Below are 24,948 nucleotides of genomic sequence, written 5' to 3'. Positions count from 1 at the left end.
GTTTAAGTGCCGGTCGCACACACCGAGCTGGAACCCACAACGGTCCTGCAGGGAGAGACACAGCAGCATATCCCCGACCCCAAGTGATTAGAGGTACTGGGCCCAGCCACTGTGGATCGGGCAGCTGACGGTAAAAGACACGCGGTCTTTCCAGTACCTCAGATTTGTGAAAATGCCGATCCGCAGGGGTCTGCTGATCTGCATTCAGTGTTAAATTATTTAAAGTGAACAAAAGGATATGCAATTGTTGCTGAATGTCTCCTAAGGTTCGGAGACGCAGCTCCCCTTGTTTTAATTGTTTGTCGAGCAAGGTTTTTAGCGTGCGATTTGCACGTTCAACAATGGCTTGGCCCATGGAATTGTAAGGGATCCTGTGTGTGAGACGGACGTCCCATTGGACACAAAAGGTGGAAAGGGTTGTGGAGCAGTAGGCTGGGGCATTATCTATTTTTATCTGGCTCGGGCGACCCATAACAGCAAAACAGGCTAGCAAATGGTGAACAACTTTGGGAGTGGCTTCCCCACGCTGTGGGGTTGCCCAGAGGAATGCTGAATAGGTATCAATGGAAACATGTAAAAACGAATAGGGGCAGAATTGTGGCACGTGGTTGACATCCATTTGCCACAGCTGATTCGCTGCGGTACCTCTGGGGTTAATGGCATAAAAAAGGGTAGGGGCAGCAGCGGCACGGTGGGGGCAAGAACGAACAATAGAACGTGCATGATCAGCAGGAATATGAAACTGTCGGGCCAAAACAGAGGCAGACTGATGAAAAAAGGAATGGCTTTCAATGGGGTCAGAAAAAAGGGAATTTACCTGACCACGTAACGCGCAATCGGCGCGCGCATTGCCCTCTGTAAGCAGTCCAGGCAGAGGGGTATGACTGCGAATATGAGCAACAAAATAAGGGAAATTACGAGTGGTGAGGAGATACTGTAAGGACAAAAACAGGCGGAGGAGGTCCGCATCAACCTGAGGGGTAATAAGGGCAAGGGGTAAATGATCAATTACCTGATAAACATAATGCGTGTCCACGATCAAATTAAAGGGACAATCAGCAAAAAGTTAAAAGGCCAAAATAACAGCAGCTAATTCCAAGGACTAGTAAAGCTCTCCAAGCGCTGTGCATGCAAATATTATTGTACAAGTGAATGAAGCGCTTTCAGCTTTTCTAGGGGGAGGGGCCACTGGTCAATCCATACGGGCTCTAAGGATTGCCATACTAATGGTAATGCGGATGGCAAGGTGGGTGAGGGAGGATTTCGGGCCATTATATATTAATATCGAGGGTGGTGTCCAGCTTTGTAAGTAAGTCACGGCCCCAAATATTGAGGTGGACAGGGAGTACAAAAAGGCGGATTGTAGCAAGGGCACGGCCTCCTGGTTTGGAGACCGTGACCCAAGACAAACTTTGGCACCCGGGTTTGCTACCCCCGATCCCCCACAACTCTTTAGAAGGAACTGTTGGCCAACCGACCCGCCACTCCGAATCACGAATCACCGTAACGTCAGCTCCAGTGTCCACCAGCCCTGTAAAAGGAACATTATTTAAGAGAAGTGTTAACTGAGGTTTCGAGGGGCAGACCGACATTGTTAGAGCAACAAGTGGAGAGGATGTGTTGTGAGATGGCGACTGAGCCAGAGTCAATCCAAAGCTGCCTCCGCCCCGGGCTCGATCCTCTGCAGCTGGCACCTGATAGGGGACTAAAATCAATTGCGCAATTGACCGTCCACGCGGGAGCAACTGCGGAAGATGGGTCCACACCTGAACCTTAATAACGCTGTTGTAATCGGCGTCAATGACCCCTGGGATGACAAAAAAGCCCTGTTTCCCAGCATGTGAGCAAGGGAGAACCAGACCCACAAATCCGGCAGGGAGAGGTCCCGTCACCTGGGTAGGTATGGCGCAAACCTCCCCCGGCAACTGAAAATCAGCGTCCTCCTGCATAATCAAATCAAGCCCTGCACTTCCGGCAGTCGCTGCCTTCATGGAGTCTATGGGTTTTAAAGCAGAGGAACAGTTGTCTGAGTGGGAAACACCCCTGTTTGGCCCTGGGTTAGGGGGGAACCCGTCGTGCGGTTTCCCGACCCGCTACGACACTGATTAGCCCAGTGATAGCCCTTCCGACACTTGGGGCACTTCTTTGAGGGGCGGGCGGGTGCCGTCGATGAGCGGCACTCCCGCTGAAAGTGACCCTCCTTACCACAGCGATAACAACGCTTCCCATCCTTCCTGCTTTTCCGCAGGGCGGCAGCCAGAACCCCAGCTTTATGTGCTTGAGTGCCGATGTTTTGGCATGCCCGCAGCATGTCCGACAGCTCTAGAATTCCAGAGGCTTGCGCTGCCTGGAGAGCATGGTGGCAATCCTCGTTCGCATTTTCAACCGCCATTTTTAACAGGATCTCCTGAGCTGCCGCAGGGTTATCCACCTGTCGGAGGATAGCCTCCTGCAATCTGTTGGTAAAATCCATAAAGGACTCTGATGCACCCTGATGGATACTGGCAAAGCTTTTGGTAGGCTTGCCTGAATCCGGGACCTTCCGGAAAGCATGCTGGGCACAGGTGGAAATAATGGGGAAGACGGCCTGAGGGAGTTGAGACTGCATCTGAACAGTAGCAAACAGGCCCTCCCCTGCCAAATGCTCATAAATGACACCTTGCTCTCTATATACCTGGGCTTGGCGTTCCGCCATCTGCCAATACTCACTAAGCCAAATAACATACTGACTGGGCGTCAGCATCATGCGCAACAGCGCCTTCCAATCTTCAGGGACCAGGGTGTACCCAGTACCTAGCCCTTCAAGGAGACCACGTACATACGTGCTAGTGAGGCCGAACTCGCGAATCGCTTTCTTTACATCTCTGATCACCGAATAAGGCAAACGGACCCAGTTTGCAACCTGGTTGCCCTGGCCATCATCCTGCCAGGTCACCGGACAAACTGAGACCAGATCAGCAAGCTCCTCTGCTGTAAGATCTGAGCGAGTCTTCGCTGCATGAACCATTTGTTGCACCAGCGAAAGCCGCTGAGCAGACGCGGACGACCCTCCGGGGGGCCCCGGAACATGGGGCACCACGGTGGGATGGTGATCACACACCAGCTCCGGTGGGGAAGGCCAGGGAGGCGGTGGTAATAGAGGCACTGGGGGCAAAGCAGGGGGAGGGATGGCTGCAGGAGCAGACGGGCGTGGCGAGATCACCAGCCTCGCGAGGGAGGGCCTGTCCGAGGCGACACGCTGTATCGTGTCGCGGCAGAGGTGCCAGGCATGTAAAGCCTGCACGGGCGCCTGAGGCTCTTCGTGCAATGTCTGGCCCAACCGCTCCCAGTCCGCTAGCTTAAGGGTTCCGGCTTCAGGATACCACGGGCACTTGGCACGCACCTCCTGTAGCAGGAGAGTAAGTGCTCGAGCCAGGCAGTCATGCTGAGCCTTACGCAGCAAATACTGCAGCTCATTGTGGTGTTGCACTTGCAAAGCAGAGAGGGAGCTTCCCATACTTACCACAACGAAAAATACTCACCGGGATCCACGAAGCGGATGAGTGACGCGTCTGAAACCCTTGCCGGGCGAGGTGAGTGCTGAGGGCCCCACGTTTGGGTGCCAGTTGTGGCGGTTCAATGACAAGACAGCACAGAGCTTTATGCAAGCAGACAGGCTGGTCAGCGGAGATGGGCTGTTCTGCCCCCCCGCCTTCCACCTTCTCCTTTTATTATATTTCTCCCCCTAAGCATTACACACTGCTACACAAAGGAATGTATGACGTTAATTCATATACTTAGTTACCATCCTCTATCTACTACAATCCTGGTTCTCAGGCCTTGAGCCCAGGCTAAAAAAGCCTCCCACAGTTGCTGTCCAAACAATCAAGTTCTCATGGTTCATATCTAGCCCTTGTCCTTGGATAGAGCAATGTGTGCATTGCTTCTAGGAAACAGTCAGGGTGTGCCCCGCCTGCTTCCAGGTGGAATAGCTAAACGTTAACCCTTCAGTTATTAATCTCTCTTTCACTCTCCCTGTCATTGTGGCGAGGTGTGCAACCCCACACGAGGCCGAGCAGCTTGTTGGCCTGCACCTCGGAGACAGTCAAGGCCTGAAAAGCTAACTGATGATGGATCCCAGCTGGGCAGAAGAGGGCTGCAAGGAAAGTAGCATGCTGTCTCTCCCTGGGAAAAGGGAGGTGTGTCTGGAGCTATAGTGTCTGGCAAGAAGCCAAAGAAAGGAGTAATCTAGTTACTCCCTGGGAGGAGGGAGTTTGGGCCGGCAGACCCAGAGGAGGGGGCTAGAGGATAGAGAAGGGAAGAAGGAATGAATCTATGGAAATAGCAAGAGGGTTTGGGAGCAAGCAGCCTGGAGTTACTTGACAGAGGGTCCCTGAACTGGAACCCGGAGTAGGGGATGAGCCTGGGTTCCCTGCCAGCCACAGAGAAAGTAGTGTAGGACCTGGCCTTGGAGCAGAAGACTGTCTAGAATGGCATGTGGGCAGCTGACTCAGTGGGACTTTGATACCCCGGAAAGGGAAGACTATACAGGGAACTGGCCAGAGGGCTGAGACATGAAGAGGGAGAGCTGCGAGTCTGGAGAGCAAGGGGTGGAGGATGCAGTGTGAACAATTGTCGGAAGGAGGGCATCTGACCTGAGTGGAGCTAATCCCCTGACCTAGCCACAGGGAAGCACCCAACAGTAAGCCCTTGGAGGTCAACTATCAAATGTGTTTCCTTGCTGACATTTGGGATTTCAGTGAAGACTCATACTGGCGAATTCCAGTCTCCATCCTTGGGCATCTGCATGGTGTACCCCCCCCCACCAACATTGTTCTCATCCCTTCTGACAGCAAAGCTCAGGACAGACTCCCCTGTTGCATTGCTGCCTGTTAATCTCTCTCCCTTATTACCTCTGCTGTTTGACTATGAAGAGAGAGCACTAAATACCAGTGGAATCAGGCTCAGGGGCTCAAAGGGTGGCTTGTCAGCTCTGCAGCATGCTCTCCCCTCCGATCTGATCTTGCTGAAGCCCATTTACCAATACTATGTTGCATTTGAGCTCCCATAGTCAGGGATTGGACAGAAACTAAAACACATCCCTTGCTTCTTTAAGACTCCAGAATAATATTCCTGCTGAAGCATCTCCTACAGAAAAAGGCATCCTCCCAGAAATACAAATATTCTGATTAGAAAAATGGAAATATTCCAGGTGTGTGCATCTTATGGAAAAAAACTTTTAAATGGCACCAAAACCAATCTTAAATATTACAGGTCCTAAGCAGGAAACAAAGGTTTGCTTCAGTGCTTTGAAAATGTCACAGATATTAAACACGTTCACTGTAGAACCATTCATTTCAAGGGTTCCACCAATTCTGTCCTTTTAATTTTATTTCAATGCATGGACCAAATTATAAATAGGATCAGTTATTGCATTTAATAGCAGACTGATGGGTGCTTTTAACTGAATAACATGGGCTATGAAGTTAGGAAGACATTGAGCTTGGTACTGGTCTTCCAGTTTTACCCTGATATAAATAGGATCCAATATATACAGATCTGATGTGGAGTATAACCAAATAGAGTGAGAGTGTGTGTGTGTAGGTGTGTATGTGTGTGTGTGTGTGTAGGCGTGTGTAGGCAGGCACCCTGTTCAGGTGTTTGTCTAACCCAGTTGTTCTCAACCCATGATCTGTGGGCTACTTGTGGCCCAATCATCACATAACTGCGACCCATGTGACATCCTCAGGGCCATACAGGTAGAATATGTATTTACACCTGAGGGAATTCTGTGCCACTGTGCATGTGCAGAATTCATGACCAGTTCAGAATTTTTTTTCCACAGAAAATACATTCTACCTGAGAAATGCTGCAGTTCTGCCTTTCACCCACTAGAGGCCTTTGTGGCACCAGAACAGCTAGCAACTGCCTGCATTCATCAGAGCACCCTGCCCATTGAGCCAGGTTAGAACAGACAGAATGGGGCACACGAGGCTGCTGGGGGTCACAGACTGGGGTTCAGAGTGGCTAGTTGGGGGGATAGACTAGGGCTTGGGCTCAGGAGCTAGTGGACTGACAGAATTGAGCCAGGGGCTGAATGGGAGGGGTGCTGCAGGGCCACATCGGGCACGGGGGAGGGAGCTGCAGGGACACATGGGGAAGAGGGGCAGATGTGTCCAACTGAATGGGAGAGGTTCGGGATCAGCAAGTGTCTGCATGGGGGAGGCTCCACAATTCCCTAACAATCCCCCCCCCAAAAAATGTCTGTTCTATACTGCTCCCACACACCCTCTAGGTTCACTTCCAGGCTCCTTTCCTCTCCCTCAGCTCCTCTGTTACTCCAACTCCCCCAAGCCTTTGCACTGCTTCTGAGGGGTGCAAGAAATACATTCCTGTATTGCAAAAAGAACAGGAGGACTTGTGGCACCTTAGCGACTAACAAATTTATTAGAGCATAAGCTTTCATGGGCTACAGTTCACTTCATCGGATGCATAGAATGGAACATATAGTAAGAAGATATATATCTATATCTATATATATACACACATGCAGATAAGTTGGAAGTTGCCATACAAACTGAGAGAGGCTAATTAGTTAAGATGAGCTATTATCAGCAGGAGAAAAAAAACGTTTGAAGTGATAATCAAGATGGTCCATTTAGACGGTTGACAAGAAGGTGTGAGGATACTTAACTTTAGGGAAATAGATTCAATATGTGTAATGACCCAGTCACTCCCAGTCTCTATTCAAACCCAAGTTAATGGTATCTAGTTTGCATATTAATTCAAGCTCAGCAGTTTCTCATTGGAGTCTGTTTTTGAAGCTTTTCTGTTGCGAAATTGACAGCCTTAAATCTTTTACTGAGTGGCCAGAGAGGTTGAAGTGTTCTCCTACTGGTTTTTGAATGTTATGATTCCTGATGTCAGATTTGTGTCCATTTATTCTTTTGCGTAGATACTGTCCGGTTTGGCCAATGTACATGGCAGAGGGGCATTGCTGGCACATGATGGCATATATCACATTGGTAGATGTGCAGGTGAACAAGCCCCTGATGGTGTGGCTGATGTGGTTAGGTCCTATGATGGTTTCCCTTGAATAGACATGTGGACAGAGTTTGCAACAGGGTTTGCTGCAAGGATAGGTTCCTGGGTTAGTGTTCTTGTTGTGTGGTGTGTAGTTGCTGGTGAGTATTTGCTTCAGGTTGGGGGGCTGTCTGTAAGTGAGGATTGGCCTATCTCCCAAGGTCTGTACTGTTACAGACATATTTGCTGACAGGTATTTTGAAATAAATTACCAAAATAATTGAAGCTGGCATAATTGTATTTTGACAAATAAAATATGCAGAATTTTAAAATATTCTGGGCAGAATTGTTGTTTTTTTGCTGCAGAATTTTTATTTTTTTGCACAGAATTCCCCCCAGGAATAATATATAGTGTGGATGCATATGCGGCCCACAATGGTAAATAAGCTGAAAAGCACTGGTCTAACCTGTTACTGTAAACCTCCAATGATGGGAATTCCGTGATCTCTGTTGGCAACCTATTTCAGTACTTAACTATTCTTAGAAAGTTTTTCCTCACATCTAACCTAAATATCCTGTGCTGCAGATTAAGCCCATTACTTCTTGTCCTACCTTCAGTGGACATGGAAAACAATTGATCAGCATCCTCTTTATAGCAGCTCTGAACAGACGGTGTTTGAAGACTGTTATCAGGTCCTTCCTCCATCCCTCAGTCTTCTTTTCTCAACATGGGCTAAACATGTCCAGTCCTTTTCAAATTTGTCTTTGCAGCCATGTTATCTAAGCCTTTTATCATTTTTGTTGCTCTCCTCTGGACTCTCCAATTTGTTCACATCTTTCCTGAAGTGTGGCATCCAAAACTGGACACACTGCTACAGCTGAGGTCTCACCAGGGCCAACCAGAGTGGGACAATTACCTTCCAGGTCTTAGATACTACACTCCTGTTACTACATCCTGGAATGGTATTTGCCTTTTTTGCAACAGTAAAATATTGACTCATATTCAATTCGTGATCCACTATAACCTCCAGATCCTCTTCAGTAGTATTATCATCTAAACCAGTTATTCCCCATGTTGTATTTGTACACCTGATTTTTTTCTTCCCAAATTAAATACTTTATTGAATTTCATTGTTGATGTCAGACCAGTTCTTCACATAGCACTTTTTATCCTTAGACCTCAAAGCACTTTACCAAGGTCAGTATCATTATCCCCATTTTTCAGATGGAGAAACTGAGGCATAGAAAGGGGAAGGGAGTTACCCAAGGTCCCCCTGCAGACCAGTGGCAGAGCTAGGAATAGAACCCAGGTCTCCTTAGTCCTAGTGCCCAGCTTGATCCACTAGAATACAGTGCATGCTGTGATGAGCAACTACCCCAGCCTCAATGGGAATAGCGATGGCCTAAATGAATCAGTGCACAAAACAAGGGTTAGCCTTGTTAATTTTCTAGGCTGACCCTTCATCTCCTTTTTCTTTCCCTCAGGAAATACTATTTTATTTCCTGTTTCACAGACTAGCATGGGACTTAAATCAAAAAATGCAAAATAAGGATATTTATTTGCTTGCTTAGAAGTGCTTTACAGAATTAGTAATGTCATGCTCATCATCCCAATTTACATCCTATTTTTCATAATCCCATTTGGTTCCCTTGAAAACAAGCAACTCAAGCAGCTTGTGTGAAATGCTTTCTCCTTGATTAGATGTGCAGCTCAGAAAGCAAACAGAAAGTCTTGACTTTGGCAATGCTTGCAGAAAAATCACACTATCTCCCCAGCATTGATCCCTTCAGTCTTGTCAAAAGATGTTGGGGGAACAGTGGTTGTCAAGAGGAGACCTAGTGAGCGTATGCTTGGTGTTCCCTAACTATTGTAGGTGGCTAGCTCAGTGGAGGAAAAGGATGATGGCATTTGCTGTAAAACTACTTTGAGTGGCCTTTCTCAGTTTAAAGCTATCAAATACCACACACTTCTCCCCCCTAAGTTTCTGGAAATTTTCATTTCTCAGTACCTAACTGGTGCTTCTATGTGTACCCATGGAGCAAAAATTTTGAAACAGTCCTCCCAGCCTAAACTATTAAACTTTTCTTAACTCTGCAGCTCACTACAATGTAACCAGTATAGTACATAATTTTTTAGTTATTTTTATATGGATCTCCCTAATTTTTTCTTTAGGAGAATTAAATCCTCCCCCATATATTAACATCTCCCTTGTGTAGTAACTATATTGGTTCTACGCCCTTGTAGGGGCATTAAAACAAGTTAACATCTATGAAGAAAGGCACAGGTCTGCTCCCTGTGTGTCTTCAGAGTAATCAATGCTGCCTGTAGTGGGAAAAATAAATGCTTACGGCTTTCCACTTTTGTTAGCCTGGCAGAACTGACACAGATAGATCTGGTTTGTCACATTCAAGACAGGAGATCTTGTCTAAAAATTACCTTTTTGTGGGCACAATTATTTGTGAGCACAAGACTGTGCCTCTATAATGGGAGGCTGGGCTGTAGCTCTCTTAAAAATCAGGCGAATTCCTCCCACCCCAAAGCCTGAATGCTTGGTTGGTCTCCAGTGTCCAATGAAACAATACTTCTTAAGAATGTTGTGAATAGCTTCCCTTATCAGCTTCTAGCTTGATAAGTGTCCCACTCCCTTTTGTCCAATTCTGAAGGTTCACTATAAATATACATCATCCAAGTCAAGAAAACCATGTGCCCCTTTCTGGTTTTAGAGTTCTTTGGCTAGCATCTCATGGTATAAAGCTGCAAATATGCTCAGAAAAATCTCTTCTTCATATGTCTGAGTCTTAAAAACCCAGTCACAAAGAGGAATTTTTGAGTTATCAGACACCAGAGATTTTAAAATAGTGCCTTTCCACTGGAAAGTAATAAACTAACCTTCCCGGCTGGCAAGCTGTCTTTCCCTATTTAGTGCCTCTGTCCTCTCTTTCACCTTCTATCCCCTAGCTAGCTTAAGATATTTTCCTGATATTTTGCCCAGGTAGCAGCTACGTATCACATTGGTCCTGAGTCTGCAATTGTTACTCCAGCAAAAGAAGTAGCTGGCTGAAGTTAGCATCGAGTACACAATAAGCTAAACGTACTTCTAGCAACTGAATGTTACTGATAAAAAAGTAAGACAGCAAGCCACATGCAGGGAACCCCCTAAACCTGTTCAAAGCCTCACTGAAGTCAATGCACTTCATGTGGGTGCAGGGATCTGCATTGACTTCATTGGGGTTGTACATGAGCACAGAGACCTCACTGCAGAGTCAGGGCCTAAGTTTTGAATTTCAGAAAAACATTCAGGGTATTGCCAAACTCAAGCATTCAAAAATCTTGAATCAGGTCTCAAAAAATCATGAGATTTGCTTAGAAATCATGTGAATTTTTTTAAAAAAAAATATATTGTGGGTTCTTTTCATTTTCTGCTTTCTCAGCCTTTAGGGGAGTTATATTTTCATAATATTCTCCACAACCATCAGGGCTAATTTTGTGTGCGCATGTGTCTGAGATTCTCTTAACTCTAGGAGCTGGAGTTTTAAGAGAAACACCGAATAATGGGAGGCTTGTCATAAAATCGCAAGAGTTGGCAACAATATGTTTAGAAAAGACATAATTGTCTCTGTAGTGGGGCGAGCACCCTGCTCCTGGGAGAAAGGGGTTAAAACCAGCTCTGGGAAAGGGCTGCCCCGAGGAGCCAATCGGGGAAGGCAGGTAGCAGCCAGTCTGGGCCCAGCAGGGCTTGTATAAAGAGGGCTGTGAGTTAGGAGGAAAGCAGTCTTACTCCAGCCTTGGGGTGGGAAGGACTGGGCAGCCTGGGAGCACAGGGTACCTTCAACAGAGCAGTGCCAGGGAAGGCTGAGCAGGGGAACTCAGGCCTGGTGACCTCCCAGGTTGAGGCCTGACAGGAAGGCCTAAGGAGGTACTGGGGCTGAAGGGAAAGTCCAACCCTCTAGCCAATGATGAGTGGCCATTGCAGACTGCAGTGTGCCCCTGCATCTGGGCTAGATGAAGACTGGCAGTGGGTCACTAAAGTGAGGTGGGCTCAGGGGAGTGGGGTTCCCTGGCTGAGGGGCAGCACCCCAAGGTAAGGGGCACTGTGGTCTGGGAGGGATGTGGGGCCTATACATGATGGAGATAAAGGGACTGCAGAGGGGAGGCAACAGAGGGCGATACACCGGCCTGTAGAGGGTGCTCCAGGGCTGAGAGAGCTAATTCCCAGATGCCTAGCAGGAGGTGCCGCACCGGTGAGTCAGTGATCTGCTACAGTCCCCAGGAGAAAGCACTTACACCTTTCATAGTAGAACCACACTACATATCTGTAAAATGAGTTAGACCTTTCCCTTTATGATTCCATATCACCTGTGCTCAAATTCCAAGACTTGTTTTTCATAATGACAGCTCTGAAACCTAGGATCCAAGAGGCTAACTAGGTTCTTTTCTTATACGTAATCACCTGCCATATAGGGGCAACAGGGAAAATTAGGGCCTTACTTTGAGTTGTGGAATCCCTATTGCCTTCAGATTAGGAACTCACTGACAGCTGTACAACCCACATCTCCATCACTGAGTTTGCACTGGTGTCACTGATTGGCACTTACTAAACAATTTTCTTGATGATGCAGAAGGAGAAATATAATCCCCGACTCCCTCTTAGCCTTGTCAGATCTGTGGGCCCTTATGTGTGGTTCCAGCTATGAGGCTGCTTCCATATCCAGTCTGAGAAATGTGTGCATATATGTACATGTTTATGAATTTAAGAATCCATTTATTTTCTTGCTTTGAATGTTCTAAGGAACATATCTTCTTGCAGTTGAGACATTGGACAGTGGTTAGAGAAAAGCAACAAGATATTTAATGCATTTTTACCGGTGCCGAGTCAAGGGAACTATTTAATCCACCAACCAGTCTTTTCTTGTAGAACTTGTTTTACCAGCCACCTCTGACACCTTGTGTGATGTAGAGAACTCTGACAGTGGAATTTTCATTATAACCAGATTGTCAATAATCCCCTTGATCTGGATCAGTAACAAAATCTCTCTTTAAGATGGAGGGAAATATCTCTTAGTAAAAGCTTTAAATCTAAGGTCCCAATCCAGCAAATGGTTCCTTGTGGATCAACTCTGCACCCATTTGAATTTAGTGGAGCCCCAGTGGCTGTAGGAGTGTCTGCACAGGGAATTACTTGGAGGATCAAGGCCTAAAGGAGACAATAATGATGTAAGGAGTGGGGACAAGGGAACAACTAGATTTTGTTCCTGATGGAGAGAGTGCCAACACATACTTGTGTCTTTAATATCCTGGGACTGACATGGCTACGACGACAGTGCATACAACGCATACTAGGAGAAAGTTAAGTAATGTCACTACCAGAGAAATACTTCAAAGGGAAGGTAGGAAATAAAATCTGAGGTCTTGGTTGCTCTAAAGTTTTGGCTAGTTATGTGCAGCCAGACTATTTAAGCATTTAAAGATACAGATATGTGCCTAGTGAGATTTCCAAAAGCACCTAAGCTAGCATTAAAATCAATGGGAGTTATACACCTAGGCATAAGAATGGCCATACTGGATCAGACCAATGGTCCATCTAGCTCAGTATCCTGTCTTCTGATAGTGGCCAATGCTTCAGAGAGAATAAACAGAGCAGGCAATCATTAAGCGATCCATCCCTGTCCTCCACTCCCAGCTTCTGGCAGACAGAGGCTAGGGACACTCAGAGCTTGAGGTTGCATTCCTGACCATCTTGGCTGAGTCATTGATAGACCTATCCTCCAGCAATGTACTTAATGCTTTTCTGAATCCTGTTATAGTTTTGGGCTTCACATTACCTGCCAATGAGTTCCACAGGTTGCCTGTCTGCTATGTGAAGAAGTACTTCCTTTTGCTTGTTTTTAATCTGCTGCCTATTAATTTCATTGCATGACCCCTGGTTCTTATATTATGTAGAGGAGTAAATATCACCTCTTTATTCACACCAGTCAAGATTTTATTGATCTCTTTCATATCTCCTCCTAGTCATCTCTTTTCCAAGCTGAAAAGTCCCAGTCTTTTTAATCTTTCTCATACAGAAGTTGTTCCAGATCCCTAATCATTTTTGTTGTCCTCTGTACCTTCTCCAATTTTAACATACCTTTTTTGAGATGGAGTGACCAGAACGGCACACAATATTCCAGGTGTGGATGTACCATAGACTTGTATAGAGGGACTATGATATTTCTGGTCTTACTATCTATCCCTTTCCTAATGGTTCCTAACATTCTGTTAGCTTTTTGACTGCTCCTGCACATAGAGCTATATAAACATTTTACTTTGATTCAAAAGAGGATTTTTGTTATAAATCCAAACATGGGCATTTGGAGGAAACCAGTCAGCTCTGCATTCATGCAATTATTTGAAGAATGTTGCTCAAACAACCTAAGAAAGAGCCCAAAGATGCTGTGCTGAAGATGTTTTTTCCCGTGTCGTGGAAGTTACAGATGGAATCCAGTCCCTCCTGAATCCAGTCCCTTTCACTACATATGCAGGATGATTCCCTACACATTCTAAAGTTCTGCCCTGCCTACAGTCCTAGTGATTGTACTCTTGGCACTTTCCTTGGGCAACAGTGTAATCTAGCTCACTGCTCTGAACAAAAACCAGATTGTTCTGAGCAGCTTCTACCCCATACTTGCTGTTTTATTCACTTACCATAGCTGAGGTCCCCACTCAGTCATCTCCAGGATCTTTGAATCCTTCGTCATCAATTTGTTCCTCCAAATAATTTTTGTTTCTTTCTGAACACTGCCCTATGTCTCTATCGCCCTGCTCAGGATTATAAGGCTACAATAGGTCTCAGCTGTCTTGAGACAGAATAATGGTGCTTTGGTTCAAATGCCTGACCCAGTTACAGCCTGTGCACAGGAGCAAGTCTTAATTCTATCCTGGACTTCATAGGCATGTACAGCATAGAATCATAGATTCGGGTTGGAAGAGAGCATGGGGCCAAATCCTGAAGGACTCTGTACCTCCTTAAGGACAGAGTAAAATTCCCATTGAAGTCAATGCAAGGTTTTCTGGACAAAAACTGAAGGCCTCATGCTCTAATCTGTGTCCATAATGGAGGAAAATTGCGCCCCCCCCATGCCATTTTATGTAATACCCTCGCTCCCCTCCCCCTTTCCACCCACTTCAGTGTCACAGGAGTGAATTTCAGAGGGAATGTTTGCTGTAGGCTAAACCCAAAGGTGAACAACAAACACTTGGGTCCTGGACTAAACTGCTGTGCAGTGTCTGGGGCATCCAATTTACAATTGTGTTAATTAGCTCAAGTTAATAACTAATAACAGCTTGAGTTACAACAGGAGCAAAACCTCTAGACTAGAAGAATCCATAGAGAGAAGGAAATTTTACCACTCTCATTTGCTCCTTCCCACCCCCACAGTACTCCTCTGTGTGCTCCCCTTGCACTTCCAGCTTCATGAGTTGTAGAGGTCAGACCAGCGGCAGAAGGGGGCTCCTCCAGATTCTCTCCTCCAAACCCACAGCAGAAAGAAATGCAAAGTAATTCCGCCTGACCTTGTGCTTTAGTCTCTCCCCTTTTCCCCCCTTAGCCCCGTAGAACTCCTTTTCTTCTAGGTTCCAAAGGCTGCTGTGTAGGGGGAGCACCTAGAAGCATAGATCCTACAGGAGCTGGTGTGGGGCCAAGCATAGAATGGAGGCAACAACATCTGCATCCTGTCTTCTGTGAATCTCCTGAGATCAATGTGGATCTCATGGTCATGCTAAAGGAGTGGACCCCTCCATCCAGCAGAGGGACAAACCTGTCCCCCCAGATGAACGGATGAGTAGGAAACTCCACAAGCTGAAACTCCTGGAACTGGTCTTGTCCCTGTCATCCCCACCCATCATTCTCACATGGGTTAGCATGTATGAATTGTGACCAGAGGCATGTAATGATCTCTTGTGGCACATCTTATATACAGAGCCCAATGGAGGGAAGCATCTTTGGAAATCTAAAATCCACAGCAGCAGATATGAACAAAAATGGACACATGGAAACACTGCCAAGTACCTCTATATTCATATTTGTCTGTATTTGGGGAAAAAAAAACAGATGTCTCATTTTATGATAACCCTCTTTCCATTCCACTAGTGTCTCTGGAGGATATTAAACAGAAAATACTAGAAGCAAACATTTTGAAATCAGCAGGTCCAGATAACTTGCATCCGAAAGTTTTAAAAGTGCTGCCTGAGGTGCTCGCTGCACCGTTAATGTTGATTTTCAAGAAGACTTGAAGCCCTGGGGAAATTCTAGAAGACTACAGGAAAGGTAATGTGCCCATTTTAAAAAAGGTAAATGGGATAACCGAGATAATTATAAGCCTGTCAGCTTGATATTGATCCTGGGCAAGATAATGGGGCAGCTGGTAGGAGACTTGATTAACACCAAATTAAAGGAGGGTAAAGTAATTAATGCAAATCAACAGGGGTTTATGAAAATAGATCTTGTCAAACTAAGTTGATATGTTTTCTTAGCCCTATGCTAGTTAACATTTGTATCAATTACCAGGAAGAAAACATAAAATTGTCACCGATAAAGTTTGCAGATGACAGAAAATGTGGGGGAGTGGTCGGTAATGAAGAGGACAGGTCACTGATACAGAGTGATCAGGATTGCTTGGTAAATTGGGTGCAAGCAATGTGGTTTAATATGGTTAAGTGTAAATGTATACATCTAGGAACAAAGAATGTAGGCCATACTTACAGAATTGGGGACTCTATCCTGGCAAGCAGTGACTCTGAAAAAGATTTTGGGGTCAGGGTGGATAATCAGCTGACCATGACTTCCCAATGTGACGCTGTGGACAAAAAAGTTAATGCAAACCTGAGATGAATAAACAGGGGAAGCTTGAGCAGGAGTAGAGAGGCTCTTTTACCTTTGTATTTGGCACTGTTGTGACCACAGCTGGAATATTGTATACGGTTCTGGTACCCACAATTCAAGAAATAGATTGATAAATGGGAGAGGATTCAGAAAAGCGGCACAAGAATGATTAAAGGAGTAAAAAACATGCCTTATAGCTGTGGTTCTCAACCAGGGGTATGTGAGTAAGCAGAGGTCTTCCAGGGGGTACATCAATTCATCTAGATATTTGCTAGTTTTATAATAGACTACATAAAAAGCACTAGTGAAGTCAGTACAAGCTAAAATTTCATACAATGACTTGTTTATACTGCTCTATGTACTATACACTGGTTTCAGAGTAGCAGCCGTGTTAGTCTGTATTCACAAAAAGAAAAGGAATGCATCCGATGAAGTGAGCTGTAGCTCAAGAAAGCTTATGCTCAAATAAATTGGTTAGTCTCTAAGGTGCCACAAGTACTCCTTTTCTTTATACTACACACTGAAATGTAAGTACAATATTTATATTCCAATTGATGTATTTTCTAATTGTATGGTAAAAATGAGAAAGTAAACAATTATTCAGTAATAGTGTGCTGTGACACTTTTATGTCTGATTTTGTAAGCAAGTAGTTTTTAAGTGAAGTGAAACTTGGGATACGCATGACAAATCAGACTCCTGAAAGGGGTACAGTAGTTTGGAAAGGTTGAGAACCACTGCCTTACAGTAATAGACTCAAGCAGTTCAATCTACTTAGCTTAGCAAAGAGAAGATAAACGGGTGGCTTGGCTGACTGCATCCTCTAAGTATCTACCTGGGGAACAATGATTGGATAATGGGCTCTTGAATCTAGCAGAGAAAGTTGTAACACACAATCTGAGGGCTGGAAATTTTGAAGCTAGACAAATTCAGACCGGAAATATGGTGTACATTTTTAACAGTGCGGTTAATTAACCATTGGAACAATTTATCAGGGTTCATGGCTGATTCATCATCAGTGACAATCTTTAAATCAAGATTGGATGTTTCTCTAACAGATGTGTTCTAGGAATGATTTTGGGGAAGTTCTATGCTCTACAGGAGGTCAGACCAGATGGTCACAATGGTGCCTTCTGGTCTTGGGCTCTGAATATTCAGCCCCTTTAAAATTGGCAGTGCAGTGGTTTCATTCCTTCTAAGCAATGGTCAGTTACAGATACAGTACCCCATTAACCACAAATGATCTACAACAGTGGCTGATGGTTGGACATAACATTTCACCGCTAGGGCAAAGTTTCTAGTTACAGGTAATAAAATAGAAAAAGCCGCTTCCCCTATTCAGCAGCCCCCAGTTCCCAAACATCAGTTACTCCTGTTCTTGTTTATCAAGGAGAATCATTTTGCTTTGGCAACAGGCTAAGAGAGGATGAAGTGCTGCAGTGAACGCCCCACAAACAGCCTTTTCTCTGGAGCTGTGCTAGAGCCAGAGCTACAGTTGCATTTACAGTGAGTTGTGCTTGGTGCCTCAGTTCAGTGCTAGGAGAGGGCAAACAAAGCCAGGTCCCCCCCAACCTGGGCTCTGTGGTGGCAGGTGGAAAGTCCTGGCTTGCTTCCCACACACCTCAGCCACCTCCTCTGCGCCTGGGAGATTGCAGTGAGGAGGCAAGGGACACCCCGACGGTGCCTGGACATGGCACCGCTCCAGCTGCAGTCTCACCACCCAGCGCTCCCGCAACCTCCTCATACGAAGTCCGCAAGCGCCCTCCACTTCCCAGGCGTCCTCGTCCTCCATTTAGCCCACCCGGCCCCTCCATGCACAGTAGCCTGGCCACATGGAGCCTCAGTCTCCATGGACACCCCGAAGGCTGGGCCTCTTGGCAAAGCTGAGGGGAGAGCTGCAATTTCATCCCCCATGGACCCTCCCTTCCCCCCACTTCTCCTAAGGCCAGAACATTCAGTCACTCCTCCACCGCTGGGACGGTCCCCAGAGCCCACCCCCCCCAGACACCCGCTCCACCGCTGGGACGGTCCCCAGAGCCCATAACCCACGGACACCCGCTCCACCGCTGGGACGGTCCCCAGAGCCCATAACCCACGGACACCCGCTCCACCGCTGGGACGGTCCCCAGAGCCCATCCCCCCCAGACACCCGCTCCACCGCTGGGACGGTCCCCAGAGCCCATAACCCACGGACACCCGCTCCACCGCTGGGACGGTCCCCAGAGCCCATAACCCACGGACACCCGCTCCACCGCTGGGACGGTCCCCAGAGCCCATCACCCACGGACACCCGCTCCACCGCTGGGACGGTCCCCAGAGCCCATCACCCACGGACACCCGCTCCACCGCTGGGACGGTCCCCAGAGCCCATCACCCACGGACACCCGCTCCACCGCTCCCAGGGCTGGGACACCCCCTGGAGCCCATCCCCCCGTGGGCATTGCCCCCAGCCTCCCACTCCGTCGCTGCCAGGCGCCCCCGCGGCTCAGCAGCGCTGCTCGGCGGAGCTGCTGGGCAGCGGGTCCCAGCGGGCGCTGCACACCACCACGCCGGGCGGGTAGTAGAGGAGCTCGGGCTGCGCGGCGGCGGAGGGCAGCGGGCTGGCGGGCACCAGGGCGCGCAGCGCCCGCTCCTCGGGCTCGGGCTTGGTGGTGGCGGTGAAGGGGCGCGTGGCGGTGAGCGAGGGCGAGGCCAGGCGGCGCAGCAGGCGGCGCAGGGCGGCGCGGAACTCGCGGCGCAGCAGGCAGTAGAGCAGCGGGTTGAGGCAGCTGTTGCAGTGCGCCAGGCACACGCTGACGGGGAAGAGGTAGGCCTGCGAGAGGAAGTACTGCGGGCTGAAGGGCACCACGTTGAGCTTGACCAGGATGCCCCAGGCGGTGAGCGCCTGGTTGGGCAGCCAGCAGAGGAAGAAGGAGAGCACCACCACCGTCACCGAGCGGGTCACCTGGGCCCGCCGCCTGGGCCCGCCGCAGGCGCGGCCCACGTGGCGCTCGCCCAGGAAGCGCAGCAGCAGCAGGTAGCAGAGGCTGATGACCGCCAGCGGCACCAGGAAGCCCAGCAGCACTTTCTGGGCCTGGTAGAGGCCCAGCCAGAACTGGGCGCTGTTGCCCCGGCCCTCGGGGAACTTGACCAGGCAGAGCTCCTCGCCGAAGACGGTGGCGGTGGTGGAGAAGACGGCGTGGGGCAGGGAGGCCAGCATGGCCGCGCCCCAGATGAGGAGGCACAGCCACTTGGCCGAGCGGCACCCCGGGCCGCCCCGCCGGCGGCTCAGCGCCCAGGCCACGGAGTGGTAGCGGGCCACGCTCATGGCGGTGAGGAAGAAGACGCTGGCGTACATGTTCATGGCCGTCACGTAGGAGACGATCTTGCACATGGCCTTGCCGAAGAGCCAGGTGAAGTCCAGGGCGTTCTCCACCGCCCAGAAGGGCAGCGTCAGCACGAACTGGAAGTCGGTGAGCGCCAGGCTGGTGACGAAGAGGTCGATGGAGGATTTCTTCCAGCCCTGCTTGCTCTTCATCAGGTAGAGCACCAGCAGGTTGCCCACCAGCCCCAGGGCGCACACCACCGAGTAGACGCTGGAGATGAGGATGCGCAGGATGGCGGAGCTGTCCCCCTGCAGCCCCTCGGCTCGCTCCAGGTTGACGCTCCTGAAAAGCTCCTGCAGGGACTCGTTGGTCCAGTTGCCGAACTGCCCGGCCAGGGACGCTCCCTCCAGGCTGAGGGCGAGCGGGCAGTAACTGGGCTCGCAGGGGGCGGCCATCCCATGGCCAGGGGAGGCTGGAGGGAGCCGGTCTCTCTCCTCCCACCCAGGGGCTGCGATCAGGAGCTACGCTCCGGTGGCGGGCACGGGGTCCCCCTCGCCCGCAAAGCACATGCTCAGCGCCTCGTCCAGCCCGGGACGCGGCAGCTCAGGCAGCGACGAAGCCCAGCGCGGCGGCTGCCGCTCCAGGTGCCCAGCGCAGGCGGCACCCGCAGGGAGGCGCTGGCAGGCGGGGCGCCCCTTCCCGTGCCCGCGCCCGCCGTGGGGCACATCAGGCTGAGCGGAACAAGCCCAGACTCGCCGGGAGCGGGCGGCGCTGCCCCGGCCGGCAGGGAGGGAGGGAGACTCCCGCACGGCGGGGCTGGGGTGGGACAAGAGGCCGCCTCTCGCTGGTGCAGTGAAGGTCTCCGTCCGGGAGGCGCCCACCTGTGCTCCGCTGCTGCTGCCTCTCTAGGAGCCTCTCTCCTCCCCGCGGCTCCCAGCCCTCACTGCCTCCTCCCGTCGGCTCGCCCGGGTTATATGCCCCTTGTGCCCCCGCTTGAGCGGGCTGAGGTGCGTGCGCAGCGGCCGGAGCTCTCCGAGGTCCTTACGGGGGCCAACCCCGGCGGTGGCCAGTGCCCGCTCTCCCAACCTGCCTCCCAGCCAGCTCGCGTCAGCGGCTGCCGAGTTCTGCGGGGCACCCGAAGGCGCGAGCAGCTCGCACTCCCCCCGCAGCACGCGGTTCTGCCCCGCAGCGCGCTCTCAGCTCCCCTTCCTGGAGAATCTCCCCCCGGACTGTCTTTTCCCCAGCGCTGGAATGTCATATGTTGGGATTAGCTGCGTTTAAATGGTATCTGAGATTCAGAAGAGGAAGATCGTGTGAAGTGCAGCCCCTCCCCACTTTAAAAAGCCCTCCACTTCTGTCCCCCAAACTTTAAAGCGCACCGATCTTTTCTATTTATCCTAAAGTAGAAAATGTAATGGGAAGTGGAAACCATCCCACACTTCCTTTCTCGACACAGATTTTAAATGTATAGTGAAATGTATCTTGGTTTAATGAAACTGGTAAGAAGCCCCTCCTGTGTGCATCAAAACTTTTTAAAAAAATCTGTAGTACAGTTGCACATTTGCATTTAGTTTAAACAAGCACAGAGCTTGTTTATCATTCAACTTGTCTGTGCCAAAAAACTGATGTACATCTCTATTATTTTGTTCTCTTGTGTAACTAATTCTGTTCATAATGAGGTACAATATTTATTTCCAGTGTTATTTTGTTTGCATATTTTACACCCACCTTAAGACATTTCAATCTACCAGAGTCCTTAAATTCTCATGGGTTTAGACAATGCAATTTAATGAAAAGCTTTGGAAATGTTTTGGATTATTAACAAACCAACCTGTCATTATCCAATGTTCCCATAATGCCTGGATTCCTTGGAGGGATGTGGTATTACGTTTTGCTTAGCTACAGAATGAATCTAAAATTATTTGATCTTTCTTCCCCTCTTCCTTTTTTTTTTGTGAGCAAGCAATACAACTCGAAAAGTCTCAGAATTATTTTTCTATAATGAAAGGTAAATATGTTAAAACCACAGATTAATATTAAATGACTACAAATCTTTGTCTCCTTAAAAATAAAGGTTGAATGTAGTGGTGATCCTTATCTCTTAATTTGAAATGAGTTATATGAAAACAGTAAAGATGAACATTAGATACTAGGTCCTTGTAAGGTGGAAAGAATGCAGTAGAGGATTGCTAAGGGAAATTGGACAGGGTAGATGGTCCTGGCTTTGGGTCCTATTCTCCCACTGAAGTCCATCGGACATTTGCCGTTGACGTCAAAAAGCGCAGACCCTTTGATAGAAAATCCTTGTGAATATTTTAACATTCGCCACTAGAGGGCTCTGGGGTTTCAGGGGAAAATAATGCATAACAAAATAAGGGTGTAGAGAAAAACAGCAGCCACAGACAAATCTTCTTACAGACACCAAGAGTTGACAAGAAGTTTACCTTTGACCAGAGCCCTTGAACTGAATAAAACTCTCATGTCCATATTTCATTGTTGTAGTCCCTGGGAGGTTGGGGAAAAGTTTAAGAGGAAGTAGCATCTGGTGTCACGCTTGAGCAACCTCCCCTTTTTATGTCAAATTTTCTCCCTACAAGACACAAATCAAACCACATCTCCGCCCCTCACTGCTAGTACTGCAGTCTCCCCCCGGTATTGGAAACCCAGCTCTGTTCTTTCTGTTTCATATGTCATCAGGAACAATAAAAGATTCTGGAAAATAACTAAGCTGGCCATTTTGTTTGCGAATTGATATTGCACATGAGGCAGAATAAAATACAGCATTTTCTGCTGCAAGGGTTCATTGTCTCTGTTGTTTTTAAGATAGTAAAATATTTTTGTCAACAAACTAGGCAAAAGATACGTTGAAAGTATGTGTGGGGGGCGAGAGGGGGTTAGGAACCGGGTCTGAAAATTTTCAGTTATTTTTCTGACCACAATCCATTCTAAATCAAACATCTGAAGAGCACCAGAGCAACTTAAACAAGTCAAGTATTATCCCCATTGTCTGTAAACCAATGTGATCTGATTTACTTTTCTACACAGACATTTCTGTACCTTCTTACACTCTGCCCCTTAGCCATGGAATGTCTTTTCCTAACTGAAGCTTACTTAAGACCCACTGCTGCACTGGTTTCTGTAAAAAATAAAAAATAAGCCAATTAATAAAGGGTCAAGAGGTATATAAGGATAACTGTCAGTGCTTTTAGAATCTTATTTTAAAAGTTTACAAGTGGGCATATGTGTATAAAATAGTATATATTGTGTCTCTGGCCACCCTTGGTGTACTGCCTGTCTTCTTAGGCCCTAACCCTGAAAGTGATAGCATGCAGGCAGACTGCAGCACCTGCATAGATTCAGTGGGGCTCTCTGTAAGTGCAATAGTCTGCCTGTACACTCTGAGTTGAAGAATAGGGGCCTTAGCATACAAATTCTTGAGGGACAGTGGCTGTGTCTTCATCTATGTACAGTGCCTAATATAATGTGGTTCCAATCGGTATTGGTGTGTCTGGGCACTACTAAAATGCAAATACTCTATAATAAGATGCATTGGTATATGTTTCCCATCATTTAGGAACATCGGATTTCCACTAACAGATTACGCAAATGATGCATCCGATTTTCTCTCCATCTGGCGTGATTGTCTAGACTGAGACATGGACAGTCAGACCTAGTGGTCAGAGCAGGCGTCGGGCTAAGTTAGGTACTAGGAGGTCAGAGTCCAAGATAAGTCAGAAGGCACAATCAGGAGGCAGGTGGAGTCAGGTTACTGGTAGGTCAGAGTCCAAGATAGACCAGAGGGCAAACTGAGAGTCAAGGGTCAGGAGGCAGGCAGTGTCAGATTACCAGGAGATTGGGGTTGGGCACCAGGTTACAGACAGTAATCAAATAGCGAAGTTGAGGACAAACCAGGGTTGGAAGCTGGCGTCTACGGTCTGTCACAAGCAGGGTCTGGAGCAGAGATGGGCAGATAGTCTGTGTTGTTACTCAGATAGCTCCTCTTCACGGCTTCCTGGTTTAAGTACTGGTACCAGCCAAGCAGTGGGCTATGAGGGGCTGCCACTCAGGTCCTGCAGGGTGGTACTTCCTGCCAAGCCCAACCTCACAGGGTCCTCCTGCGGGAGCCTAGCCAAACCCTCCTGTGGTGATGCAGAGGTGTCAGAACCCCCATGCTCCCGGGTTCCAGCGCTGCAGGTTCTAACATAGTCAAAATCTCTCTGTAATGTACTTGGTCAATTATTCACTGCTGTATATTGGGGAAAATTCTTTCCTGACATCCGTGGTACTATTCTGACATTGTCAAACATGATGTTTTATTATCTTGCCTTAGCATTGGCCAAATGTTATTTCCTACAAAATTATCCAGCACCCTTTAAACTCAGTTACCGTGTTTGACCCTTTGACCTTCTAGAGTAGAGAATTCCACAGTCTGAGGACATGCCCTGTAAAGAAGTGTTTCCTTTTATTTCTTTTACATCTCTTCACCTTCTCCCATGGTCAGTGGAATGGGGCTACATCCAGGTAATATTCTTCATGATTAAAAACTTAATTTGCATCTTTTAGTCAGAAGAATCCCAAAGTACTTCACCGACTAGGCACCAACAAATGAAGCCATTTCTGGGGTAAAAGCCAGTAGATGTTTAACAGTGTTTCAAAGTATCGTAGGACAGGAAAAGAAGAAGGCTACCTTCTATAGTGGAAACTGAAGAAGAACATTATATAGGGAAGGTGGAAATGCCTAGGTCTGAATATGGCCAGCGCAAGTCTGATCTTGTGAAAAGTCAAGGTTTCCTTTCTGGCAGTGCAAATCCTTTAGTCCTGTATCCAGGGCATTGTTTCAGAGTGTATTCATAATGCTAGCCAGTCAAATAAGGCATGTGGGAGTTGCGTCAACTGAATATGAGTGAAAGCATCTCTTGGCAGCGCTGCCATTTCTGCGTGTAAGGATGGCTGGTTACACAGACTTTATGTTTGTCCTCTGTACAGGTTTCACCCCGACAGACTTCCTGTAGCCTCGGGTGCTTCTGTCTTCTTCTTTCATCTCTTTTTGACCTTGGAGAAGCATTTTTAGAGCTAGCGAAAGGAATATGCTAGAGTTGGAAGAATAATTTAAAAAATGAATAATTTATTTGAAAGTAGTGAATGAATTATTTGTAAATACATTAATCAGCCCATTTCTATACCTGGGGGAAATTTTGTTAAAAAATCATCACATTTAATTAAAAAAAATGGCAAAATTCATCAGATAAATTATTTCCTGATTATTATTCTAACCTGTCCAGAAGACACTACTGTTCATTTATTCTTCACATGCAGTAATGCAATTCAAAACCTTTCAGAACATGTAACTTTTTTTTTGTAGTGCTGCTTTTTCATCAGCATAGCCGTGTAGTTTGTAGTAACTTGTGCATAACCAGTCTAGTCTATTTTGTACTTGTCAGGCTGAGTGAAGATCAGACATATGTAAACTTCTCTTTTCAATAATTAAAGATGCCACTGCCCCCAATCCTGCAAACAAGCTTAATTTGATACATGTAAGTAGTCCCATAAATGTTCCGGTGCATAACAATTTGCAGAATCCAGGGTCTGAAACAGTGCAAGCCCACTGACATGCAGGGAACGTTGCAAAGCGTATCTATGTACTAAGGTTTTTGGAAAGGGAGGCTTGTTTGAGGGTGCAGAATTTTGTAGGGGTCTTTCAGCTAGTGCGGCAAGGTAAGCAGCTGGTTTTATTATTTAGCTCCCAAACCTAAGTCCAAGGTACCTAGAGTTTTAAGGACTGTGC

The 24,948-nt window shown here is 47.6% G+C and overlaps 1 protein-coding gene across 1 annotated transcript; it reads right to left on the bottom strand.

The window, feature by feature from the left end:
* Positions 1 to 17,870: 17,870 nt before the first annotated feature.
* On the bottom strand, positions 17,871 to 20,302 carry RXFP3 (relaxin family peptide receptor 3). The gene has a single exon (XM_073346162.1). The coding sequence runs from the start codon at positions 19,616 to 19,618 to the stop codon at positions 18,344 to 18,346; it is 1,275 nt and encodes a 424-aa protein (XP_073202263.1). The 5' UTR covers positions 19,619 to 20,302; the 3' UTR covers positions 17,871 to 18,343.
* Positions 20,303 to 24,948: the final 4,646 nt, after the last annotated feature.

The sequence above is a fragment of the Lepidochelys kempii genome, chromosome 5 (genome assembly GCF_965140265.1).
Source record: "Lepidochelys kempii isolate rLepKem1 chromosome 5, rLepKem1.hap2, whole genome shotgun sequence".
Lineage (NCBI taxonomy): Eukaryota > Metazoa > Chordata > Testudines > Cheloniidae > Lepidochelys > Lepidochelys kempii.
The sequence above is the reverse complement of the archived record's forward strand: the minus strand, read 5'-3'. Positions and strand labels throughout refer to the sequence as shown.